The 25,264-nt window shown below is 46.1% G+C and overlaps 1 protein-coding gene across 4 annotated transcripts in view; it reads right to left on the reverse strand.

Moving 5' to 3' along the window:
* Positions 1–15,431: 15,431 nt before the first annotated feature.
* The window catches only part of LOC138283852 (zinc finger protein 501-like), an 87,938-nt gene continuing 78,105 nt past the window's right edge, over positions 15,432–25,264 (reverse strand). For 3 of the 4 annotated variants that reach the window (XM_069222010.1, XM_069222009.1, XM_069222012.1), the window contains exon 8: positions 15,432–20,632. In XM_069222010.1, coding sequence (XP_069078111.1) covers positions 19,710–20,632 — 923 coding nt within the window. In that variant the 3' untranslated portion in view covers positions 15,432–19,709. The remainder of the gene's footprint in view (positions 20,633–25,264) is intronic. The other variant, XM_069222011.1, reaches the window with a different exon arrangement.

Genomic DNA, 25,264 nt, shown 5'->3' on the forward strand with positions numbered 1-25,264 from the left:
ATTTTAATCTCCCCTTTCAATCTCGCCTGTGTCAGTATAAAATCTCTGCCCTTGAAGTGGAGCAGTTTAGCAATAATCGGACGTGGTCTCACCCTGTGGGCACGTTCAATTGCGAAATATTGTGAAAGGCCCTGGAGGGCCACTTTGTTGTGTATCATTGTTCCAGAAATGTTTTCATATTAGGCGCTCCCTGTTCCACTTTTTCTGGGAGTCCAACTAGTCTTAGCTTACTTCTCCGAGCTCTGTTTTCTGCATCTTCCGCCTGCACCTCGAGGATTTTAAGGCGTGATATTAACTCAGACATGTTTTTAGTTAGCTCGGGGTGAGTTGTTCCAGGGATTTTTCATTTGTAACAACTCTGTCTGTTAGACAGTGATGGTCATCCGTCAGAAGGGTTAGACCCACAGAAAGTGTGTAGAGTTTTAGTTCTGGGGCTTCTCAGGCTGCCTGTATCACTTGTAGTATGGTATCTAGGGTGGTCTCCTGGTGCAAGGCTCTGTTCAGTTCCACCTGTCCGCTATCATCCCCTTCCAGCTGGGGTCCCCCCACCGCTCCACCACCCGGGCCATCTTGTTTTTTCAGCTTGCCCATTGTCGTGCCGCTTCTGTCTTCCTCGGGGCGGGTGTCTCTCTCCAAAGCAACCCAGTTGTTTGTGTGGGTGTACACGTCTGATACTTCGCTGCTTTGGTCTGCAACTCTCTGGGTCCGTCTTCCAAGGCTACTATGCTCGTGAAGTAGCGCGGGCCCCACTATCTTCCTCCCGTGGTTGAGGCGTCTGTGGCCGGGTGACTTCCGCAGGTACAATTAGTGTGCCTTAGAGAATGGTCACAAAGTTGTATTTAAATTCGGATCTCGCTGTTCAGGCCCAGTTCTAGAGCCCGCGATTTGGGGCGATCAGCAATCATCATAGACTCTTCTGTTTGAGTGTTCAATCTCTACTGAGGGCCCTTGTCTCGGAGGGTGTATGATCACTCTCCCCTCATTGCCACCGCCCCCACCTGTTCCCGGGGGGGAGGGAGTGGGGAGGGGCAGTTGGCGAGGGAACACGGAGAGGGTTGGGTTGATGGCTCTTTAGAATCTCCGGCACAATACTGTGTCCAAGTCCGCCTTTATTCAGCTGCCCTTCTCCCCACCAGCGTCGCTGTCAACAACTCACCCTGGCTGTCGGTTTTCCTCAGCGGCACAGACAGGAGGGCGACTCCCGCTCCACCTCTGATTAATCCTTCCTCGTAAGTTCCCCTCACAGACAGTTCTCTGTCGCGCACCAGCGGCTTGAGGAACCGTCCCCGGGTCTCGGCTCCGCAGTGAGGGTTTCACGTTTCACTGTTGAGTCGGTGCCAGCTTGTTGAGCGGGCACCTGTCGCGGATCACGCTTTCAAGCGCTCCAGAGCTGTGAAACATCTTTTTTAACCCACATTTTGCCATACATTAGGTTCTCTGCCTTACACACTGTCCCGGTCAGGGATTCTGTAGGCCGGGAGCACAGGATAAATAACATATAAACGGAGGTGGCCGGAAGCTCCGCTTTAAGCGTGCTGCTCCATCCGCCTCAGGCCACGCCTGCTTTTAATATAAGCCTGTATGTTCTGTACCATAGCTACCAGGAGATTGAACTCGAGTTAATTAAGTTACTTTAAAACGTGATTATTGCTTGAGGGGCTTACTTAAAGCCCTGGCAGTCAAGGCGCATATGGGTGTGGTTTGGTGCCAGGGGGGACCGGCAGGCACTGAGAGACCAGCACCGTTTGAGACAAGAGGCCGCTTGCAAAGTGGCAGCCCCCATAAAACTCACAGCAGGGTGGCAGCCCGGAGGGAACTAAAGGAGTGGTGGTGTTGGTCCTGGAGTCTCTTGTGTCTTGCGACCGCAATTTGGCTTCTCAACGCTGCCTGAGGAGCAGGTTGCAGAGCCAAAAGCAGCGGACGGGGCCAGAGAATGTGGTGCTGCGGTCCTAGCCTGCAGGAAAGAGTGACCTCAATTACCAGGTGGAGGCTTCCTGTAAGGGGTGTGGCTGGCACCGACACTTGCAGCTGGGCTGGCAGGTGGTGTTAGCCTGGGGCAGCAGGATGAAACCTGGGCTGTCCCGACCACCCACCAGCCAGTGTAATAGACTCCCATGGATGGCATGGCACCTGAGGTTATGGTAACATCCTGTTGCTCTGTGACACCAAAGGCCCGAGAGTCTTGAGAGGGGTATGTAGCATGCCTCCCCTTTGCACTCCCCAAATCCCAGGGTCCAGCAGGGGCAAAAGGGGGGCTTGAAATTTCAACGAGGGCAGTGGCACTGGGTCACTGAGGAGTGCATTGGGCATGGGCTGCTGGAGGCAGTAACTGCAGGAAGGCTGAGGACACGTAAGGCTGCTCTTGTCACAGGAGGGGCAGGCCTGTTGTGCGGTCTGCCTGGAATGAGGCTAAATGTGGCAGAGGCCCTTTTTTGTATCTGGTCTGACTGCTCATGCTGTCCAGGGTCTGTGGTGGTCCCTGGACAAGCTGGTAAGTTCATCTCAACTTGTCCACCCATGAGACATCTGTGCTCTCTTGAGGAAATATGAGCCTGGGGCCTTGCAGGGAGGGGCAGATCCCCAGTGGTCATGGCCATTACTACCCCCACACTGTGGGGCAAACAACTACAGCAAATGCATTGCAGGCCACAGGGGACCAAGGCCAGATCATTGGGCGAGATGGGCCACTCCCTCACCAAATGAAGGTTGTAATGTTTACCTCTCCACCGTCTGACGCTGCCAGGACCATGGGCGAGGAAGGGGTGTAATGACCTGACTGATACCACAGAAATCCTACCAGCCACCCAAGTCTCACGTTCAGTTCTGGAGTCCAAGATTGGCGAGATTGGAGTGCACGTGGCCTTGCTATGACAGGACCTGTGAAATGCAGTGGACAGGGTCGCTGAGGCCAAGGGACTCTTCTGTGAGCTTGAGGACTCCGTCACGACACTCAAAGCGGAGGTGGCATGCCTGAAACTGCCTCCTGAGTCCTGGAAAACTCTGCAGAGGATAAGGTGAAGTAATATGCCCTTCATGGGCTTCCATGAGGGATCAGAGGAAGACACTTTGGAGGTATTTCTGGAGCAATGGATCATTACCTGGGTGCCGGGGTAGAGGCACTCAATCTGCTTAATGGTTGAAAGGGCACATAGTTCATTGTTGGTGAGGCACTCCCGGGGGGCACCCCCATCCCATGACTTGCAAAGTGGTCAGCTACAAGGATAGGGTCATGTTCCTCATGGAGAAAGGTGAAGTGTAGTATCAGACCTCTAAGATTCTAATATTCCCAGACTACACCAGGCGTCGGGTTTTGAATAGGAATCAATGGAGGGACCCGGGGGTCACTCTAGTGGTGCAGGGAGGGCACAGGGTGGCTTCTCGGGCCAGCCACCAACTGGGCTAGGCAGAGGGTCGCCTGAAGGTCACTCCTGCACTGGAGTTTGGTTCCTTCTGGTCCTGGGGGCTGCGGTGCAGTGCTTGGTCCAGGCGTCAGGTTCATTGGTTCAAGCAGTCGCGGTCAGGGGAGCCTCTGGATTCTCTCTGCATGCGTGGCTGTAGGGATCCAGGGGTGTCGTCTCAGGTTACTCACGAGGTCGCAGTCGCCTGGGAGTCCTCCCTGTAGTGTTGGTTCTCTGGAGCTCGAGCCGGGGTCCACGGGTTCAGAGTGTGAAGTTTCACGCTTACGGCGGGAAGAGTGAGGTCTTCTAAAAGTTGCAAGAAAGTTGCAAAGTTGTTGCTGTTTTTGAACAGAGCCACTGTTCACGGGAGTTTCTTGGTCCTTTGGTTCACAGTAGTTCTCTGAGGCTTCAGAGGTCGCTGGTCTCCATCGCATGCGTCACTGTGCAGGTTCTTTGAGTCTGGAGACAGGCCGGTGGGGCTGGGGCCAAGTCAGTTGTCGTCTCTGCAGGGCTTTCAGGTCAGCAGTCCTTCTTCTTGTTTCAGGTTGCAAGAATCTGACTTCCTGGGTTCTGGGGTGCCCCTAAATACTAGATTTAGGGGTGTGTTTAGGTCAGGAGGGCAGTAGCCAATGGCTACTGTCCTGGAGGGTGGCTACACCCTCTTCGTGCCTCCTCCCTGAGGGGAGGGGGGCACATCCCTAATCCTATTGGGGGAATCCTCCAATCTCAAGATGGAGGATTTCTAAAGGCAGGGGTCACCTCAGCTCAGGGCACCTTAGGGGCTGTCCTGACTGGTGGGTGACTCCTCCTTGTTTTCTCATTATCTCCTCCAGCCTTGCCGCTAAAAGTGGGGGCAATGGCCGGAGGGGTGGGCATCTCCACTAGCTGGGATACCCTGGGGTGCTGTTACAAAAGGCATCAGCCTTTGAGGCTCACCGCCAGGTGTTACAGTTCCTGCAGGGGGAGGTGAGAAGCACCTCCACCCAGTACAGGCTTTGTTCCTGGCCACAGTGTGACAAAGGCACTCTTCCCACGTGGCCAGAAACTCGTCTGGTTGTGGCAGGCTGGCAGAAACTGGTCAGCCTAGCACTAGGAGTCAGACTGGTATTCAGGGGGCATCTCTAAGATGCCCTCTGGGTGCATTGTACAATAAATTCCACACTGGCATTAGTGTGCATTTATTGTGCTGAGAAGTTTGATACCAAACTTCCTAGATTTCAGTGTAGCCATTATGGAACTGGGGAGTTTGTGTTTGACAAACTCCCAGACTATATACTCGTTATGGCTACCCTGCACTTAAAATGTCTAAGGTTTTGCTTAGACACTGTAGGGGCATAGTCCTCTTGCACATATGCCCTCACCTGTGGTGTAGTGCACCCTGCCTTTGGGCTGTAAGAACTGCTAGAGGGGTGACTCACCTATGCCACAGGCAGTGTGAGGTTGGCATGGCACTCTGAGGGGAGTGCCATGTCGACTTAGTCATTTTCTCCCCACCAGCACACACAAGCTGTGAGGCAGTGTGCATGTGCTGAGGGAGGGGTCCCAGGGTGGCATAATACATGCTGCAGCCCTTGGTACCTTCCTTGGCAACAGGGGTACCATTTACAAGGGGCATATGTGTGCAGGGCTGTGCCAATTGTGGAAACAAAGGTACAGTTTAGGGAAAGAACACTGGCGCTGGGGCCTGGTTAGCAGGGCCCCAGCACACTTTCAGTCATAACTGGCATCAACAAAAGGCAAAAATTCGGGGGTAACCATGCCAAGGAGGCATTTTCTTACAACACGCACCAAGTACAACAGCAATTCAAATCCTTTGATGCTGTCAAACAAAAGCTGCGGGCAATGTTCCTGCCAAGCTTAGGGTTCTCCATGCATCCAAAACATCTTTTGTGACACTCCGGAGATGACCCGTGAAAAAATGACAGAGCAGCGTTTCCCTTCCACTACAGGGGCAACCGAAAACTGGAAACAAGAGGCAGTCTCGGGCCGGACCCAAGAGATGCAAAAAATGCCAGGGTTCCTAAAGGAGGCATAGGGAGTTCTCAGAGTTCCCTGCATCTGGTAGAGATTACACGGTCACTGGGTGAGCTCCCGATCCCATTAACTCTGGTAATGTTTTATGCACTGTACATGACCTTGAGATTGGTGGCACAGCAGTGGAACCTACTGAGGGGCCTGGTGGTGGGGACAGCTCATCGGCTGTGGAGTCCCTGCATTGCTTGTTTGTTTCAAACCCTGGGTCTATACATTTTGTTTTGCTATCAACACCATATTCATGTTCACTGATTATATCCCGGGAGTCCATTGAGGGGTATTGAAATGTAAACTGCAACCTTAGGTGTTCTAGCCAGTTGTGTATTACTCACTGTTGGGGCAACAGATGCCATTTGGTGGAAGTGGTGGTGGGGGATTCAGCCCTTTTACCCATGGTTTTAAAAGTAATGCAGGCCTTGGCCAGAGTGCACTTCAGTAACACTCTAACTTGCAGGTATTTGTTGAAGAATGCAGGTTGGGAATGCCCGACTGGGCATTACCAAACTCCTACGGGATCCCCCACTTCTTACAATTGATTGTCAGCCCACATGTGCATGGCCTTAAAGTTATGACGTGGAAAGCTAATGAATTGAATGACCGTATAAAAAGAGGGGTGGTCCTAGGGTTTACGAAACAACAGAAACTGGAAGCCCTGCTATTGCAGGAGACTCAATTGGTGGGCACCAAGGTCCATATTTATACTTTTTCAGCACAGCATTTGCGTCGATGTTTGACGCAAAATCGGCGCAAACTTACAAAATACAATTGCATTTTGTAAGTTTGCGTCAATAAATGACGCAAATGCGGCGCTAAAAAAGTATAAATATGGGCCCAAATGTCTGTACCTAACCAGATGTGGCTATAACTGAGTGTGTCAAGTGGGATATTTGAGGGGTTCTTGTAGCACGTTAATCATGCACGAACACTGCCCATGGTGGTCTCCCGAGACGTGGCGTAAAATGAAGATAGATATATGGTGGTTGAAGGAGTAATTGCTGGGCAGGCAAAAGAGAGAGAGAGAGAGAGAGAAGAAAAAAAAAAAGAGTGACTGACTTCACAAATGTGGGGGCCAATGCTAGAGACAGTAGAGACCATAGTGCTGCGGCGAGGTGGAGACTTTGGTGCAGTGATTTCACCCGATTGTGAGCATTGGGGACTGCCTGAAGGGGGAATCAGGGCCACACTTGGCACATCTGGAATCAGACAGCATTGCAATAAACCCACACCTTGGCCGCCCTTAAAACAAAGTCCTATATCGACCTCCTCTTCTTGCCCACCACAGGTCTCCTCAGTACAAGGAGGCCTACATTCTGCCAAAGAGGATCTCAGACCATTCCCCACCAGAGGTCCGTGTGAGGTGGTTGGGGGAGGAGGTGTGCTGCCCTGTCTGGTGATTAAAATGCATGGTGCCTAGATGATCGAAAGGTCACACACTTCCTCTCACAGGAGTTATGGACCTTCCTAGAACTGTAGATTCTCGTGGGTGAATTGCCCAGTTCCACCTCAAAGCACCTGTAAAACAGACTTTGCAGCAGATAACGGAGTTGTAGGCGCATATTGTCTGACTGGAGCTGGCGTTTTAGACAGGAAAGACCAAGAGAAGGTGGAGATAGAGCATCGTTGGGGCATTCTAGCAAACTCCTTTACTGGCTGGCGAGCTACGGCATGGCCAATCAGGTGACTCCAGGTATTATGACTGTAAGCACCTCGTTAATGAGGGTCATGGATGTCAAGGCAATTGTGACCACCTTTGCTGACTATCACCAAGCCCTCTACACAAATCGCAAGAGCGAGTTGTCCATGCCTCTGATTATCGATGTACCCGTACCGACTATATCCACCCTGGAGCAGGGAGACCTGGATCGACCCATCGCACTGGAGAAATTAGAAGAGGCCCTCAGTAGTATGGATCCTGGCAAGACACATTGACTGGATGGTTTCCCAATCGTATATTACCTGAAATTTTGGAAATTTCTCTTTCCACTTTTGTTGGCTATGTATAATGAAGCAATTGCAAAAGGCCGTTTCCTACAGTGACTGGACTTAGTCCCAACAGTGCTCCTGCATAAAGTGGGGTGCCCTCCTCAGGACTGCTCTTCATACTGCTCTATTTCCTTGATCAATAGCAAACTCAAACTGTATGCTACGGAATGGGCCAACCAGCTCCTTAAAGTCCTACCAGCACTGGTTAACCGGACCAATGTGTCTTCATAATGCAGAACCTAAAATGGCTTCGCAGGATACATGCTGTCTTTGGATAAAGGCACTGCCTTGACAGTCCCTGTATACTTTTACTCCTTGATTTCGAAAAAGCCTTTAACTCCCTTGACTGGGACTTCCATCTTGATGTGCTCACATGACTGAGATTTGGACCCCGATTTCTGTCTTATCCGAGTGTGCTGTCTACCTGCCCCAAGATGCAAGTGCGCATGAATGGGGTCTTGTCTCACACTTCTTATCAAGCTGGATACCAGGAAGGGATGCCCACTATCTTCCCACTTTTTTGGGCTGGCAGTGAATCCTCTGGGGACATGGGTCAGATATGATGCGCAGGTGCAAGGGTTTTGATGGGTGACTATGGACTGAAGGATCATATTGGTATACCTCTCTAGTCTGGATATTATGTTATGTTCCTTTGTAAAACATGCTAATCACCCATGAGGGTATCCAGACATTTTCAGGTGGGTAGGTGGCTGTCTCCATGGTGAGCTTACTAGACAAGCCAGGTCTTCAGCTTCTTGCAGAACTCAAGAAGTGAGGAGGAGGCTCTGATGTCATGTGAGAGGTAATTTCATGCTTTGGTGGGATGTAAGAGAAGGTGCAGTCTACTGCTTTAGTTTTGTGGATGCGGAATACGTATGCTGGTAAAAGTCCAGTAGAGTGTAGGTGTCTGGGCAGTACATGGAAGTGTATGTAGCTGTTGTGATAGCCTGGGCCAATGTTGTGTAGAGCTTTGAAACTCTCTGAGATTTGAGGTGATGTGTGTGAGTGTGTGGTGAGCTAGGTTGAGGATGAGTTTTGCTGCAGCATTTTGGATGTTTTCGAGTCTTTTCAGAAGCCTCTTGGTAATTCCTTCATTGATTGTGTTGGTCTAATTAATGTAGTGATTAAGGCCTGTGTAACAGTTTTGCTGGTGTTCTCCAATAACCACTTGGCGATCTTTCACAGCATCCTCAGGATGTAGAAGCAGGTGGAGGTGGCTGCATTTACCTGGGCTGTCATGCTGAGCTTGTCGTCTAGGATAAGTCCTAAGTTCCAGGAGTGGCTGATGGGAGTAGGTGTCGGCCCGAAATCTGATGGCCACCAAGTAGAGTCCCAGCGAGGTTTTCCTTGCAAAGATCGCCACTTCAGTTTTGTCTGAGTTGAGTTTGAGGCAGTTGGAACTCATTCAGGTGGCCACCGAGGCATGCATGTTTAATTTTCTTGACTTAGTTATGTTTCAGAAATGTGATCGTGAAGAATGCCATAACCTCATAGTGGGGAATTCTTAGTGGCAGAAACATGTTGACCAGAGTATCACACTTGGGGTAAAGTCAAATTTGTCAGTTTGTTTTTAATATGCTCCTCAGTGACCAGTATTAAAATTTAGTTTAGGTCCACTGAGAGGCATTTTTAATCATCCTTTCATTCTTTGTTTTTCACTACACTCTGTTTATTCCTGCTAACACCATTCAGCTCACATTGGTGTTACCTCTGCTACAGCAGGCAAAGTGGATCATTTTGTTTTGCTCTGGAAGAGTAGCAACCCAGTACAGCACCACATTTGCTACTGGTCACAGGAGAAACCCAATGAAGAAGCATGCCAGCTAAGGGTGGGTGTGGGTTCTCATCTTTAAGGATTATATTTTAAGAGACCTCGTTATCACAAGCTATTTTTGTGTTTTTTTTTTTCCTAGATAGACTCTCACCATCCTTTTTGTGTATTTTGCCAGGACCTGGGATGACTGTTTAATGGAGTCTTCTCATCAGGGTTAAAAGTGAGACTATGTTGAAGGCTGCAGAGAGATCGAGTAGTATGAGGGCCGCTGTTTCTCCACAGTTGAGGGTCAACCTGATGTTGTGGTGGCTATGTTGAGAAACCTGGTTGTGTTCTGTCTAGGAGGTGGTGTGTTTTAAGGTAATGGGTGAGTTGCTTGTTGATGGCTTTCTTGATGACCTTGGCTGGGTATGGTATAAGGGAGATCAGACAGTAGTCTACTAGTTAAGTGGGGTCTGCCGAAGTTTTTTTCATCAGTGAGTTGAACATCCAGGCATATTCGGTGGTGATGGAGTGGTTCATAATGCAGGTGAGAACTTGGCTGACTGGGGAGGAACCGATGTTGTAGATGTGGTGGGGGTAGGGGTCCGTCGGTGCTCCAAAATGGATGGTTTTCATAAGGTTGGCAGTTTCTTCAGTGGTGATTTTTTCCCTGAGAGTATTGGTGTTTCCGTGGTGATTTATAGGTAGGCTTGAGGTGAGGAAGCAGGGGTTTGGTTGTTATAGATGGTTTCGATTTTGATGCTGAAGAATTCTGAGAGGTTGTCACATAGATCTTGCGAGAGTGTGATGTTGTTTGCAGCGAAGTCTTTGATATTCACTAAGATTTCTTTACAGCTGTTGCTCTCCTAGGGCCTTCTTCTTGGTTCCTATCATCTGCTGGTGGTGGTATCTCGGGCTACTTTGTAAGTCTCCTTGTTGCTTTCATGCTGGTTCGTTCTCCATCTTCTTTCGAATTGTTTGCAGCGTTGTTTGGTTGCACGGAGTTCCTTGTTGTACCAACTATCCTGCTTCTGGGTCCTTGTTAGTGTAATGCGTTTCAGGGGGACCATGGAGTCTGCTAACTTTGTGATCCACTCGTCAAGCTGTTTGATGTTGCTCAGTTAGGTAATCAGTGGGGTTGGGCTGGTTCAGTTAGATTCCAAGATGTTTCTCCACTTGCGTCTGGCCAAGCTTGTGCTGGAAGGTTTTGTTTGGCAAGGGATGTTGATTTGGAATTGAAAGATGACGTGACCAGTCTAGGTGAGCGGTATGGTTGTGATGATTTTGTTGCCACTGAAAGTAGCATAAAATGGGTTGAGGGTGAATCTGTTGGAGTGTGTGTGTTCAGTGTAGTGTTGACAGTCTGATGTTTTCAAGACTTTTGAGGAGTGCAGGGGAGTCAGTGTGATTCCTGTCTTCGAGGCAGAAGTTAAAGTCTCCTAGTGGGATGGTCTTTGGACTCAGTGGTGAAGGAGGGGATGATGTCTGCGATGTTGTCTGTGAAAGTAGCTCGTGGTTCCGGTGATTGTTAGATGAGGGTTCTGTTCAGGGTTTTGGCTGCTCAGATTTGTAGTTTGAAGTGTAGGTGCTCCATGTTGGGGGCTGAGTTCTCAGAGGTTGTGGTGTAGTTGAAGGATTCTTTGAATATAATTGTTGGCGTGGCATCCGTTTGAGCTTGATGGGATGATCATGGAGATAGTTGGTGGCAATGCTGTGGCCACCCATGTTTCAGTAAGGAAAAGGGCATTGTTAAGCAGGATGTCCGAGATTTTCATGGCGTTTGATAAGTGAGCGGGTGTTGAGGAATATGCATGACAGTTTGTCTCAGGGTGCTTGTTTGTAAGAGGGAACAGGAGGTGTGCTGTCTGTAGTTTCTGTGGAAGGTGTGTTTGTGGTGTGTGAGACATTCTATGCACAGCAGCACAGCAAGCAAAATCCCCTTTCAATGTTCTGCAGTGCGGTGCTGCAGCAGTGTGCGGATGAGTTCCCTAGGTTGCTAGTTTGAGGAAAGTCACAGAGTAGCGTTGGGGAGCAAAGGGCCAGGGTTTGTGGCTCTGGGTGCGGATGAGTGCAGAGGAGCTTGATACTGTGTGGCTCCATAAGGCCGCCATTAGGTAGGTCCTGGGAGAGGGAACAGCAGAGGAGAAGTGGTCGAGGCTTAGTGGGGGCATGGAAAAGGAGATGCAGCACGGGAAGAAGCAAGTAAGGAGGGGGTAGTGAGGGGACACGAGAGATTGAAGGAGGGAAAACAGGGCACTAAGGGATGGCAGTGCAAAAGGGCACAAGGGAAAGGAAAGGCAAAAGAAGTGAAAGTATAGCAAAGAGTGAAAAAGAGCAAAAGTGCAACAATGAGCAGAGAGTACTAAAAAGAGCAGAGACTCAAACAGCACATATGGGGGAAAAAAGGGCAAAGAGAGCAACAATGGGTAGAGAGTGCAAAAAGAACAGTATGAAAAAGAGAGCATACAGAGAAAATAAAAGGGCAAACTGCAACAATGAGCATGGTGGTAGTGTCTCAGCTCTAATTTGTAAGTCTCCTTGTTGCTTTCATGCTGGTCCGTTCTCCATCTTCTTTCGAACTGTTTGCAGCTTTGTTTGGATGCACGGAGTTCCTTGGTGTACCAACAAGGCTGCTTCCAGGTCCTTGTTATTGTACTGAGTTTCAGGGGGGCCAGGATGTCTGCTAACTTTGTGATCCACTCGTCAAGCTGTTTGATGTTGCTGTTTAGGTGAACAGTGAGGTTGGGCTGGTTGTGGCATAGTCAGGCCAGTTAGATTCCAAGATGTTTGCACTCAATGAGCACGAGTGCAACAGAAGGCACAGTGTGAGAGAAAGGAGGCAAGAATGCAAAGTAGAGCAAAGTCAGTGGAAGAAGAGCAACAGCAGAGCTTGAGCGTGAGAGTGAAGCTAAAGGAGAGTCTGGAGCAGAGGCGGGAGCCTCAATCATAAGAGCTGGGTCTGCAAGGGGCTAGACCGGTTGAAAGACGCTGAGGCAGTGGGCTCACAGACCGGGGTGCCTACTCGTAAGCTGAGCTTCTAGTGTCTGGGAATTCACATATCCATACTCCCTGCCCTCTCTATCTTATGCCTCTGGTCTCCAAAATGAGGAAGGATCTTAAGAATGGACCTGTCTTTCTATCATAGGAAGATTGTCACTCTTGAAAATGATGGTCCCCCAGAGGTTTTTCTTTAAATCCTCCAAAACGTTCCTCATGTGATCCCATAGCAGTGGCTTGCTGAGGTTTCCTGTATCACCTTTGGCAAATGTGTTCTCTCCATTTATGAAGGCAGGATGGCTGCAGAAGATGTGTGACTGTATTACTGGGACTCTCAACTGGTGGTCCCGAATAACTGGATCCACAGAATATGGGCAGTTCCAGCTTTCAGGATCGAAGTGGCTTTCGTGGGTTGTGAAACCATAACAGATATGGTATAGTACCTTGTTCCATTCAAGAACTCTCTAGAGTGGTGCCTTTGGTTTGAAGGTGGGTGCTGCATTGGATGGAGTGGGATGGAAGGATTACCCTGGAGACTGCTCAGACAGGTTGCCTGTTCAAAGGGATTTAGCAAATAGTATTTATTAGACATTTCTGGGCTGGGGGATGTGTGGCAGGGGTACCGCATAAATTTATTTCAGGACTTTCAGGCAGACATTCAACACTTGACGTTTTTAAGCTTCTGCAACTCACCTCTGTGGTGCTACAAAGACTCCCTCTGGGAGATGGATAGCTTAACCTGTTGGAGACCAAACTGGTTATATGGCCCCAGGGAAAGGAGGCTTCTTCCGCATTTATAAATCTGTAGTCATTAACTCACTGGACCTCCACACTCTGTTGAAAGCTAGATGAGCGGCATCGGTGGGCCTCTTGGAGGACAGTGATTGAAGTGAGGGCCTATTGGCATCGCTGGAATGAGTAGTATCCTCAAAACTGCGGCTCATTCACCGAAAATGTTCTACACATTACTTATTTGACACCAGTATGACTGTTGAGGGCACGCCAGCTCCTTACGTCCGCTTACTCCTGGTGTGCCGAGGAGAGCGTGGATTTATTCCACACAGCTTGTACCTGTCTGGTGATTGTGAAATATTTTGCTGCCATCTTTTGCTCCCTCATTAAAGTTCTGGAGAGACCTACTGACCCCCCTTATCGCATACTACCACCTTGGGACTGCCGGAGGATGTGGACGGGAGCAGGGAAGAGCAGTCACTGATGGGGTTGGGTACTCTAATCACCGAAAGGGACATTGCAGAGGCCTGGAACTCTGCTACCCTGACCTCGTAGATAACCTGGTGTAGGGAGATGATTGATGTGTGAAACTGTAAGAACTAATTTTTGTGGCACAAGGATGCCCCCATAAACACAGGAAAATCTGGGGCAACTGGTGAACGTACTATGGATTGGAATGATTTGCATGTTACCAGGCACTGATTTATTATTACTGATGCTGCACTTGACTGCTTGCACTGTACAGTTTGTTGTTTTCATTCATAAAATCTGCTTTATAAATAATTGCCTTCCAGATGGACTACAACACTTCAACAGGTTCTAACTTGTTTTTTCTTAATCGGGCATGGGTGAGAGCAGAACTGATTAAGGGCCTGATTACGAGTACGGCGGTCCATAGACAACCGTACCCGCGGTGGCGGTCGGACCAACAAAACCTTGGTGGTCTGACCTCAACATTACGATGCTGGTGGTCGGACCTCCAGCACACCGCTGCCACCACCAGGATTAGAGATCCGGATGGGTTGGTGGTGGTGAAAGTTGTGGTCAGCAACATGGAGTTGAGTTTGGCACCCCGTGCTGATCACGACTTTCCTTTCTGCCATCCTTTTCATGGCAGGGTCCACGCCAAGAAAAGGCTGGCCGAAAGGCAGAGTTGGGGCCAAAGGGGAGCCCCTGCACTTCCCACGACCAAGTCGTGGGCAGTCCAGGCCCCCCCACCCCTGTCAGCACACTCGGAATGTGCACTGTCTGCCATGGCACACAGTGTGTATTCTGAGCGTGCAGCAGCATTGGCCTCAGCTTTCTCTCGGAGCTGAAGCCAATGCGTCACACTGTTCCCACTGGCCAGACCAGTGGCAACATCATAATATGGTGGTGGGGACGCCATCAGCTTGCCAGGCACCTCCCCACCGTTGTGTTGGTGGTCCGGCAGACAGACCGCCAACTTTGTAATCAGGCCCTAAGTCTCAAGTGGGGTCTTGTAAGTATGTGAGATTTTGTGAAAAGTGAATGAAGAATCTAGATGCTGAATGGTTGTTTCTGAATTCTAAAATTGGAGCAGCTGTTTTTCTGCTCTGCTATCAAAAAATCAACCAAGGCCTGGTCTTTGCAGTCTAACTTGAAATGCTATAGCACTCAAACCATTCTATGCACTTTATCATAAGTTATGTAAATTAGGATATTCAGTGCATATCTGTGATTGCTTCTCTGATTCTTGTTGTCACAGGGGCACATGTATACTTTGGATGTTGTTCGAAGATAGTCCTTACAGGTAGCGTATGTCAATTCTATAACATAGTATGGGAATGGATATTAAATGTAACATTTTATTGTAAAGTTTTAGAAGAACTTATGAATAGGATTATGGCATTACAAGGAGTTGGATTCGAAATAGAGTAAGAAGCCAAATTTATTCAATGCTTTGATCCTACAACTATATCTGGACATCAAAAGGAGAGGCACAAGAAGATAAATTAATAGAAACGTTTAGAAAGCTCTTCAGAACAGTGGTTGGTCTTCAGTTGAGAGTATGGTGTATGGAATTCCCCAAATCAGAAAATATCTTCCCCTGTGGGCCATGACTATTTATCTGCTAAGAATCAGCTCAACAAGGAAATATATGGCATGTTGATCACAAAGGAAGTCAGTCTTGATGGGACACTGATGCATGGTGATCTTTAAGTAGGACAGGGTAAAGGTGGATAATGTTCCCAGCACCACCCGAGTCCAATTTCAAAGACCCCTTGATAAACCAGTCCCAATACAAAATATAAATCCTCTATGCACGCAGTGTATTGGTCTGTATAGCCGATCTATAGGACGCTGGAGCTTATGGATTCTTGTAGCTTCCAAGAACAAATTAACTCTTTGCTGGTCTTTTGTTCTGCAGATCTGTGTGTTGAAGATTTGGTCTGGTGCAATATTCGACAGAGCATGGGAATGCGAGTTCAAGGTATCGGATGTAATTTGCTCTGTGGCCAGGGTTTGATTACGAAGATGGTGGCTTGCAGTTTTTTAAAGATATTCAACTATTTCAAGTTTAATATTTTTATTTAAAGTACAAAAAATAAAATAATTTACACAATTATAAACCTACAATTTACATTATAAACTTTCCTATACGCTTTTACAAAACATAAAAGCAAATCAGATAAAGGTTAGTTGATAGCAGCAAGAAACTAAGACTTTATTTTTTTCTGCTGAATTTGCCTTATACCAGTGAGGTGTACGGAACGAATTTCACAAAAGCAAAGAATATACCCTCAGGTTTCTCTTGCTGGTAGTTCCACGAAGAATGTGTATATCCATTATATTCTTTTTTAACACATAAAGAACAAAGTCAATTAAAATAATTAACCTCTCTTTAGATTTTACTCCATAGCAGCATAACCCCCATATCCCAAAGATTGTGAGTGGTAGGAGCAGAGCCCAGATATCAATGGAGCACAAAAGGAAGATGCCTGAAAATGGTTTTGTAAAATCCACAGTTGTTAGCACTATACTAGGCACAGTGATATATTCTAAATACCATAGGATTTGTTTTAATAAAATAACGTTAACAATCACAACTAAACAAGCAGAAAAGTGTATGAGCATTCTGAAGGTACAAACCCATTCTAGAAAATGTTATTTTGGAAGTGGTAGGTGTAGTTAGTTCTGGAAAAGTGATTTTGGTTTGAAATACGTCAGACAGATAATTTTGAGGGCGATCTGTATATTCTGCCGTGCCTAAACCTACATTATTAATGTAAAATGGTGACATGCTTTGAGCTACTGCCAGCCTGAAAGATGAACTATTCATCTTTTGTTGATGGTACCGGTTACCTACACTCAATGCATTCTCCACATCTCTTATAGATGCATCCCCCAGCATTTCATGGAGCACATGTATGACTTGGAGAGTAAACTAGCCCAGCCAAATTGAATTTTGAAAAATTTAAGTATTTACCACTCCACAACTTCATCCTGTAGTTCATACATTCACTAGTAACTTTTCATTTAAGTGCAAACGAAAGAATAGGACCAAACTAGGTGGAACCTCAGAAGCATGACTGTTGTTTTGGATTAAAAAAACAAAAGTGCAGAGGCCCTTAGGAGGCTGCTGAATCTGAGGATTGTCTAATATCGAGGTCGCCCAGTCTTGATTCCAGCTCATGCTTTATTTGTCCACCATTCTATATAGATTCTGCAGGCCTTTTCCAATTGTTTACGATTGTGTACCACTGTGTTGTACAATATTTCAGTGATCTAAATAATATGACACACTGAATTTAAATCAAGTGTGCACCCTGTCTTCTGTTAAATATCTTGTGATTTCACTTATGACTGCAAAAAAGAAAACATAATCTCAACAATTTAGTGTGGTTTCAGGTTAGAAGCCCAACGTGGCAAACATCCACAAAATCTGGCTATTTACAAAAACTTGCAATACTTTTTCTACAAATGTTGCGCTTAGAAATCTACATCACCTTCCAGGAGATATATGTATTGCAATGTGTGGGGAGGTGTCTGCATTTTTTCAGTGGGTGTAAAGGAGAAATATGATTTAACATTCAAACATGCACGCACGCACCAAACATTAATTTTAAAAGTTCACACACACTCATTCTTTCACACACATACGCACGCATGCACATCCATTAACACTCATACCATTCAAACATGCACGCACGCACCAAACATTCATTTTAAAACATCACACACACACACTTGCCTTCAGCCTCGAGGTCCCAGGAGGGTTGGGACTGCTGCCTTCCCTCATTGGCTGACCTTAGGTCAGCCAATGAGGGAAGGCAGCAGTGCCAGCCTCGTTACAGAGTGGGATGGGGTCAGTGAGACTGCTGACCCCACCCCACTCTGTGACGAAGTGTCAATGGGTGACGCTTTCCTCGTCACCCAGGGGAGGGTCTCGTGGCACCTTTGCTGAGCCGAGGAGGTCACGCCCATAGGAGCTGTGACCTCCTCAGCCCAGCAAAGTTCAGCTCAGGCAGCCAGGAGTCTGCGCAAACTGCGCATGTCTCACTCCTGGCTGTCTGAGCTGAAAATGAAGAGTGTCTGTCAGGCTGATCTTTGTTCAACCTGACAGACACTCTACTGTTCATGAGGTGCAAAAGGTAAGGGGGCGTGGCCCCTCCGCCCTAAAGGACGGGCCGTGCCTGATGATTTCTTTATGTGGAAAAATAGGTTCCATTTTAATAAACACATCAGCAAAAAGTTCATGCCTATAAGTTTCCGGCTCTAGGGGGGCAATCAGCAGTCGTATGGTTAAGGCTGACAGTTGTCAAAGTTAATGTAGCATTATATTACCCACATGTATTGTTCCCGTCACTTTTAAGAAATGCAGAAAATGAGTGCAACTATTTTAAAACAATCATAGGTGTACAACTATGATGGCACTGATGCCCTAATCTTTGTCTAAAAAGGTAAATTTGCAATAAATATTCAAAGTACGTCTATTTGGCCCAAGCATATCATATACTGTATGTCATAATTTAATGGTCACCTAGTGACAGGTCGAATTATGACTTGCGTAGGAGGAAAAATACACGTTTAGTCGAATGATTGGGATCCCTAACACTACTACTTAGGGGGTTGTAATTAGTGATCTGCGTCCTAAAGGCGGGGGTTTAGTATTTGTAGGATGGTAAATGTCATCTTAATAGCCTTTAGCAGTTCTAAAATCCATGATTGTGATTCTACCACATTTAAAAAAACAATGAACTAATATAAATACTACACACTGTTCAAGTAAGAATAAAATATCACAAAGAAAAGCATAAATCACAGTAACCACCATAATCAATCTTCACAAATAAATTGATCCTCAAGTAAGACATAATAAATATAGTACATTTTAAAACTTAGTATTATACACTTTTAGATATCCAAATGTGGTCGCTTTTCTCTTTATTTCAAAAGTTCTGAACTGTTACCTGTTGACGCCCCCTTTAAAACATAACACAGTTTGCTGACCATTGCTTGTTTCTGCAGCTAATAATACATCTTGTACCCCAGGTGGCATTTCAGGTATGAGGTGAGATCTGCTACAGCCTGGATGCAACACACTCTAGTACATGTTTCTGGATGAACCCTCCTCTGTTTGTAGCGGAACAACTAGAAGGAAAACTCCACTGAAACGTAAAATGGCTCTCAAACGCTGGAATTTAGAACACATTTTCTCCACTCAGATAGCTATCATGTTTTAAAAAAACTATGACAAGGGGGTTTTCCACTGCACATCAGGATTATTCCCATTCATCAGGAAAAATGTTTTTGCATTCAGTAGAACACACTACAAGCAGAGTGAGACAATGTGTGAAGTCTAAAATTTGAAATTGTCTTTCAGTACCTCCCTATTGCAAAATTTAATTTCCTGTGTCTTTCCTGTTTTGTCAATCAAAGTTTTATCTTTCTTCATCATCATCCACATATATTTCATGTTAGATTTTCGACTTCTTCCTTCACTTTTATTCTTTCAGTGGCTTCCATCACATTCTATTCTGCCTCTCACACACCTTCCTCCGTTAGACTTCGTCCCTCTAGGTATCAAGACTTCTAGACTTCTTCCACTCACCTGCATTACTAGACTCTTGCTTTCCTTCTTCTTTGTCTCACTTCTATACTCTCTTCTCTACACCTGTTCACTGAGCTCCGTCTTTTGCATCTGTTTCTCCTAGACTTAGCAGTGGGAATTCTCACTGTGGGACTGTAAGCTCTGCTGAATAGGCGAAAGAACGCTAATGAGGACCCAGTATCGTGTGGAGGGGAGGGCTACTTCCACCCACCAGCTGTGCTCTCCAAGAGCAACTGAATGAATGAATGTGTGAATATCAGTACAGACCGGGCCCAATAGAAGTTACAGTCATGTCATGTCAAGAAAAACTCTCTGGATGCTGCATTTTCCACACCTTCTTTGAAATCTGATGTTTGTGGTAACTCAAGGGCATTCATCCCAAGCTTCTCTTCTGGACCTAAGAAAACAAGTCTACACCACAAAATATAATTGTACAGGATTTTATAACATGCTACATGTTTACATCAACATAATTTCCTCTCTTGGTCAAAGATATCTGTGATCACTGGGTAGATAATAAAAAATGCAAAAGTGCAAACCATAAAGAGAATTGGCTTACTGGACAAAACACTATTGTTATTTTTACTCAGCTCCACGCTATTCATTTTATCAACCTCGAAAGAACAACATGCTGAGATGCCCTGGTCACCGTTCGAGCCTTGGACCTATAGATCTCCAGGTGGGAACTCTGCATATTGAGCTGCCTTTCTGGCTCTTAAGTCATCTGTGGTTAGGATTAAGTAACTACTTTTTGCAAAGAGGTCCACTGCATAAAGTTATTGAGCTCTGGCTTTAAAGTAGTTGCACTATTTGTGTCCCCAGTCTCCGTTCGAGTTTCTCCTCTCTCCATTTGAGTTTCCCCTGCATGTGTTCGCTGATGCTTGCTAAGGTGCGGCAGCTGTCTAAAATTCTTTCCACATGTAGTGCAGGCATAAGGTTTTTCCCCAGTATGTATTCGCTGGTGGGTAATTAAATTAGCCATGTCACTGAAACGCTTTGCACATACACTGCAAACATAGGGTTTCTCTCCGGTGTGTATTCTCCGATGAGTGATCAGGTTTTTTGACTGTCTAAAACTTTTTCCACAAACACCACACGCATAGGGCTTCTCCCCTGTGTGTATTCTCTGATGTGTAATCAAGTTTCTGGATTGTTTGAAACTCTTTCCACAATCATTACACATGAAGTGTCTCTCTCCCATGTTCTTTTCAGACTGTTGCTGTTGGCTTACAGTCTGGTTGACACTCTTCTCACATTCATTACATGTATTTGGTGGCTCTGTGTTTATCTGCTGCGATGTGATCATGTTTGATGCCTGGCTAAAATACTTTCCGCATTGACTACAAATGCACAGTTTTACTCCAGTGTGCATTTGTCCGTGTGTAACTTGGGCTGATGATTCATTGAGATGATTTACACGTTCAACATAGGAATGATGTCTCTGGAGTGTTCGGGTGCCGGTAGGTTTCACCTGGTTTGATTTTTCATTGAAACTGCTGTTGTACTCGTTGCATGTAGAGATGTTCTCTGCTGGGTGGCTCGCCACATGACTAGTAATGCCAAATTTGGGGCCAAAGCTTCTCCCACCTTCATTACTAGTATAAGTTGCCTCCCAGATGTTTTCTCTCTGTTCGATGGAATTTACTGATTCATTGACACCTTGCCATTGACAAATAAAGAGCATAAATGAAAAACATATATAGTGTAAAAACTAGTGTCAAGTGCACAGATGTAAAATGTGTACAATTAATGCAATAATAAACTGAGCAAAAAATATCATTAAAACCTGGTAATGACAGCACCAGCGCAGCAGGAAGAAGTGCATATTCCTCATGCTAGCACCATTTAAACATATTTTACATTGCATGTGCCCATTTAATTGACAGATATCATCAAGACAGAATTGTGCAACTACATCAGAATTTTAATGCGTTACAGAATGGGTTACCTACCTTCCGTAACACTGTCACCGGTGGAAACTCTAACTGCACATATTTCACCTTGTGGATTTTCCCAGGTGCTAGACTGGTCCTCGAACCTTTTGCACTGCTCTACATGCCAACAGATAGCGCCGTTAGAATCCATTCTACCTCTGTCTCCTTCTGGACATGACACAGAGCTACAAATAGTGTCACCACTGCCCGCAGACATCAGTTCTCTCATTTGTCACCCCGACCCACAGACGAGGAACATGGCTGACAATGTTAGGTTTTTAGTGGCGGTAGTGAAGATTAATTCATGCATTCCAGCCATCACCTCGTCATTGTTACAGTTAACAACCTACGTGTGGTCGGTATGCCCGGATGTGGGTGCTTACTGTGCTACAGGACTCATGCTGCACTCTACTGACGAGGCCGAACTAGGTCAAAACCAGCCTGTTTTTTTTGGTTGCTGTACATGGCTGTAGTGCTGTCTATCTGCAAATGTTCTACCTGCCTTAATAGAAGACAGAAAGGTCCTGCGAGCTACTTGGATCGAACGGCACACAGCTCCAGAGTATTTCTATGATGGTGTGTTCCCCACCGGAGATCAAAGGACACTACTCTCCATTTCATAAAAGTAACCCCCCTTAGCAGAGACACAATGCAGCTGTCATCACTTTGAAGTGGCTAAAGGGCTCAAGTGGCAATTGAAGTTAGAGACAATGCTCTTGTTCAAGAGGCTTCCTCATTGTTGGGTCTACTTTAGACACAGGTTCCACTGAAGGTCCTGCATGAACAACTGAGCATGAGGTACCAGTAGGATGCAAGATGCAAACAGACCAAAGAGCCCCCTTTGTCACTGTTTTTTAATTGAGGACCTACACACTGCACTTTAAGCTTTTAGAGCACTTAAGTAATCAATCAATCAGGGCTAATCACTCGTCGGGGTGACAAGGTGCTGGGGGCAGTGGGAGTTCATATGATGAGCCAGGTTTTGAGGTCCTTCTTGAATTGAGGTAATTGGTGTGTATTTTTAAAAGTTTACTTTAACCGTATGACTGTTTTTAGTTGAGGACCTACACATTGCAATTTACGCTTCTAGAGAGCTTAACTAATTGGCAATAGTTGTTTTAGGCATTTAGGATTTAGGACTAGCCAGCCGTGTTCAGGGCCAGGAGTCTTTATTTAGTTATTATAGCTCCAATGTGTTTGGCAGTCTAGCCCTCCTCTGTCTCGCTACTTAATGTCGCCAGTGCGTGGACGCGTGCAGCGGGCGCACCAAAGGCAAGCCTGTCAGTGCCCATCAGTGTCCAGCAGGGGCCAGGACCCTTGTCCCTTTTAGGTCAGAGAGGATTTGTTACACATCTTCAGAATTGCTGAGCCTCTGTAAGTGGCCAAAGACAGAATGCCTACACTACCTGGGTCCACGGAGCCCATTCGGTGAATTCCTTTCATGTAAATGCACACTCAATATAAACAAAATCAAAGCCTCTCCAAACCCAAGTCTCCCAATCAAGGAAGGGACCCAGGAGGCAGAAAACAAGTCTATTAACAGGTGGCATCTGTATTTAGTTAACTGTAGATCCCTTCCTAAACATAAATTGGAAGTGTTTATTTTTTTAGAGGAAACTCAGCCAGATGTAATGTTATTAACAGAAACGTGGCTCAAAGAGGATAGTGAGACAAACATTGCAATTGCCTTGGCATTAGGTTATACAATTGCCAGGTGTGATTGTATTGGCAAAATGGGAGGGGGGGTGATTATTGTGAAACAGAATATGGAATTCAGGTGTACCCCTAGTTTAATCCTTGGCTGCAAGAGTTTGTTATATTCAAGCTCTCTCATACTTTACTTTCTCTGGGCTCCTGGTTTATCGCCCTCTGGGATCTCCCGCAGAATGTTTGGAAAATATTCCTGATATACTGGCAACATATAGACTCCAGTCACCTAACTTCACTTTACTGAGGGACTTAAATATCCATATTGAGGACACCACCTACCCCCAGGCAGTTATCCTTTTGCTGGATATGTTAGTGATTCATTTATCTCAGCTGGTCAGCTTCTCCACACATTATAAGGGCCACACTTTAGACCCAATTTTTAGCAATCATTTGAATATGTCAGTAGAATCTCCCCTGCCAGTAGTGTGTTCGGACCATTACATCGTTCCACTTTCCATCCCTTAAACATGGGAACCAACCCTTAAAGTCACTCGTCCTACGAAGCCTCGACAATGGTCTAGCCTGAATATAGCTAGTTGGGAACAGGCCCTACGTAAATCAACCTGAAACTTAACAGATGCAAAAGGGGTCTCTAAGTCCTACTCAGAACTAAAAGACTGGCTCAATAAAGATCTTGGTGATGCTATCCCATTAAAAATGGGAAAGAGATCACGGGGAAAAATGCATTGGTTCTCGCAGGAGTTGAGACAACTAAAGAAAGAATGTAAGACACATGAAAGAAAGTGGAGAGTCAATTAGGATGAGGCATGTAAACAGGCTTACAATGCATCCTTGAAAAAATATCACCATGCCATCCAGAGAGCTCGGTTAAATGACTTTCCAAACGTCAAACTCCTCAAACAAAATGTATAATATTGTAATTTCCTTTCTGAAACCTAATCTACCAGATGTGGGCCCTCCTCCAGCAAAGCAAAACTGTGAATTATTGGAAAATCACTTCCTTGTGAAAGTGAGGAGCATTTATGACTCGCTATCGCTGGGCCTCAAAGGCAAAACTGAAGAAATTATTAAAATTAATAACATCAAAAAGATATTTTTCCAGCTTTCCTCAGTTGAGTTAAGTGGAAGTTTTAGGTGTGGCAGGCTTAGTTAAATCAGGATCACCACTTGATCCGGCCCCAGTAGTCATTCTACTGAAAGGGGGAGATGTAATGCTTTCCACTTTGACAGAGTTTTGCAGTCTGTCATTGAAGACTTGCTGTCTCCCGGAGGAATGGACCACCCTGTCATCTGCTGGTTACTACCCTAGCTCCTGAGCTGGTTGATAACTATAGACTTATTTCACGACTCCATGGTCCGAGTAAAGTCTGGAGAAGATAACAAATAAGAACCTCACAGAATATCTGATAGTTAATAACATTTTCCATCATACCCAAACAGGTTTTCATCCTGGCTATAGTACAGGAACTGCACTTCTAAGGGCCACGGATGATCTTAAAATGGTCCTGGATCACGGTGGCTCAGCCGCTTGGATTCTTCTTGACCTAAGTTGCCCATTTTATATGGTATCCCACTCCTTTCTAGTACATCAACTGGAAGAAACAGGCATCGTGGGGAATGCCTCACAATGGCTTGCCTCTTTTCTGGATAAGCGAGGCTTTCAGGTTAGTGAGGGGCTGTTATACTCAACCAGTCATCAGTTGAAAAGTGGGGTCTCTCAGGGCTCTTAATTGAGCTCCATACTCTTCAGCATATATGCATGTCAGCTATCTGACATCATCCGCTCCTTTGGCTTCACAATGGTGTGGTATGCCGATGATACACAGCTGACTGTCTCACTGTCACCTGATATAGACACCACCTCCATGAGAATGAACAGCTGCCTCGAGAAGATGGCCAAATGGATGGCAGCCAGCTGTTTAAAATTAAATGGAGAGAAAACTGAGGTTATAGATGTGAGGAATAATTCATCCCTCTGGCAACAGATTAGTTGCCCCCCTGGTCTAGGGGAATGCACAATCTCCAAGCTGGAAGAGCCTAGGGGTCACCTTGGACAAGCATCTCTCCATGGTCTCATGAGTAAAAAAAGACAGCCGGGATCTGCTTTGGTCTCCTGAGAGCCCTTCGAAAAACTCTGAAATGGCTCCTGATGGAGCCCGGAGAATAGAGATTCCAAGGACTGATTTTATCACACCTGGACTATGGCAACCCACATTAGCTGGGCAGTCCTAAGTCAGTTACTAATATCCTCCAAGCCATTCAGAAAACAGCTGCCCGACTACTACTAGTTCTCTCAAAAATGCATGCAGCTCTAAAAATTGCAGAGTACAATTTAAGGCACACTAGGGCAAAGCTAAAGCAGCCCCAAAAGTCCTACATCAGCTGAATACACCCTAGCAATCCAAAAGGGTCCTCAGGATAACAACCTGGAACTTCTGGCTGTCCCCAGGATTCACAGCGCTAGAAGTGGTGGGCGGTTGTTTGCTTATCTTGCACCCAAGCTCTGGAATTCCATGCCTATCAAACTGAGAAGGGAAAACAAGATCATGAGTATTAGAAATCAGTTAAAAAACCTAACTTTTCCCGTAACCAGATTATTTTCCTCACTGTAGCCATCTCTACCAGCTCGGGGAAGCCCGGCCATGGGTAGCCATGGGATTTAAAAATCTGGTGAATAGAATAGAAC

This window comes from Pleurodeles waltl, chromosome 3_1, assembly GCF_031143425.1.
Source record: "Pleurodeles waltl isolate 20211129_DDA chromosome 3_1, aPleWal1.hap1.20221129, whole genome shotgun sequence".
NCBI classification, from domain to species: Eukaryota; Metazoa; Chordata; class Amphibia; order Caudata; family Salamandridae; genus Pleurodeles; species Pleurodeles waltl.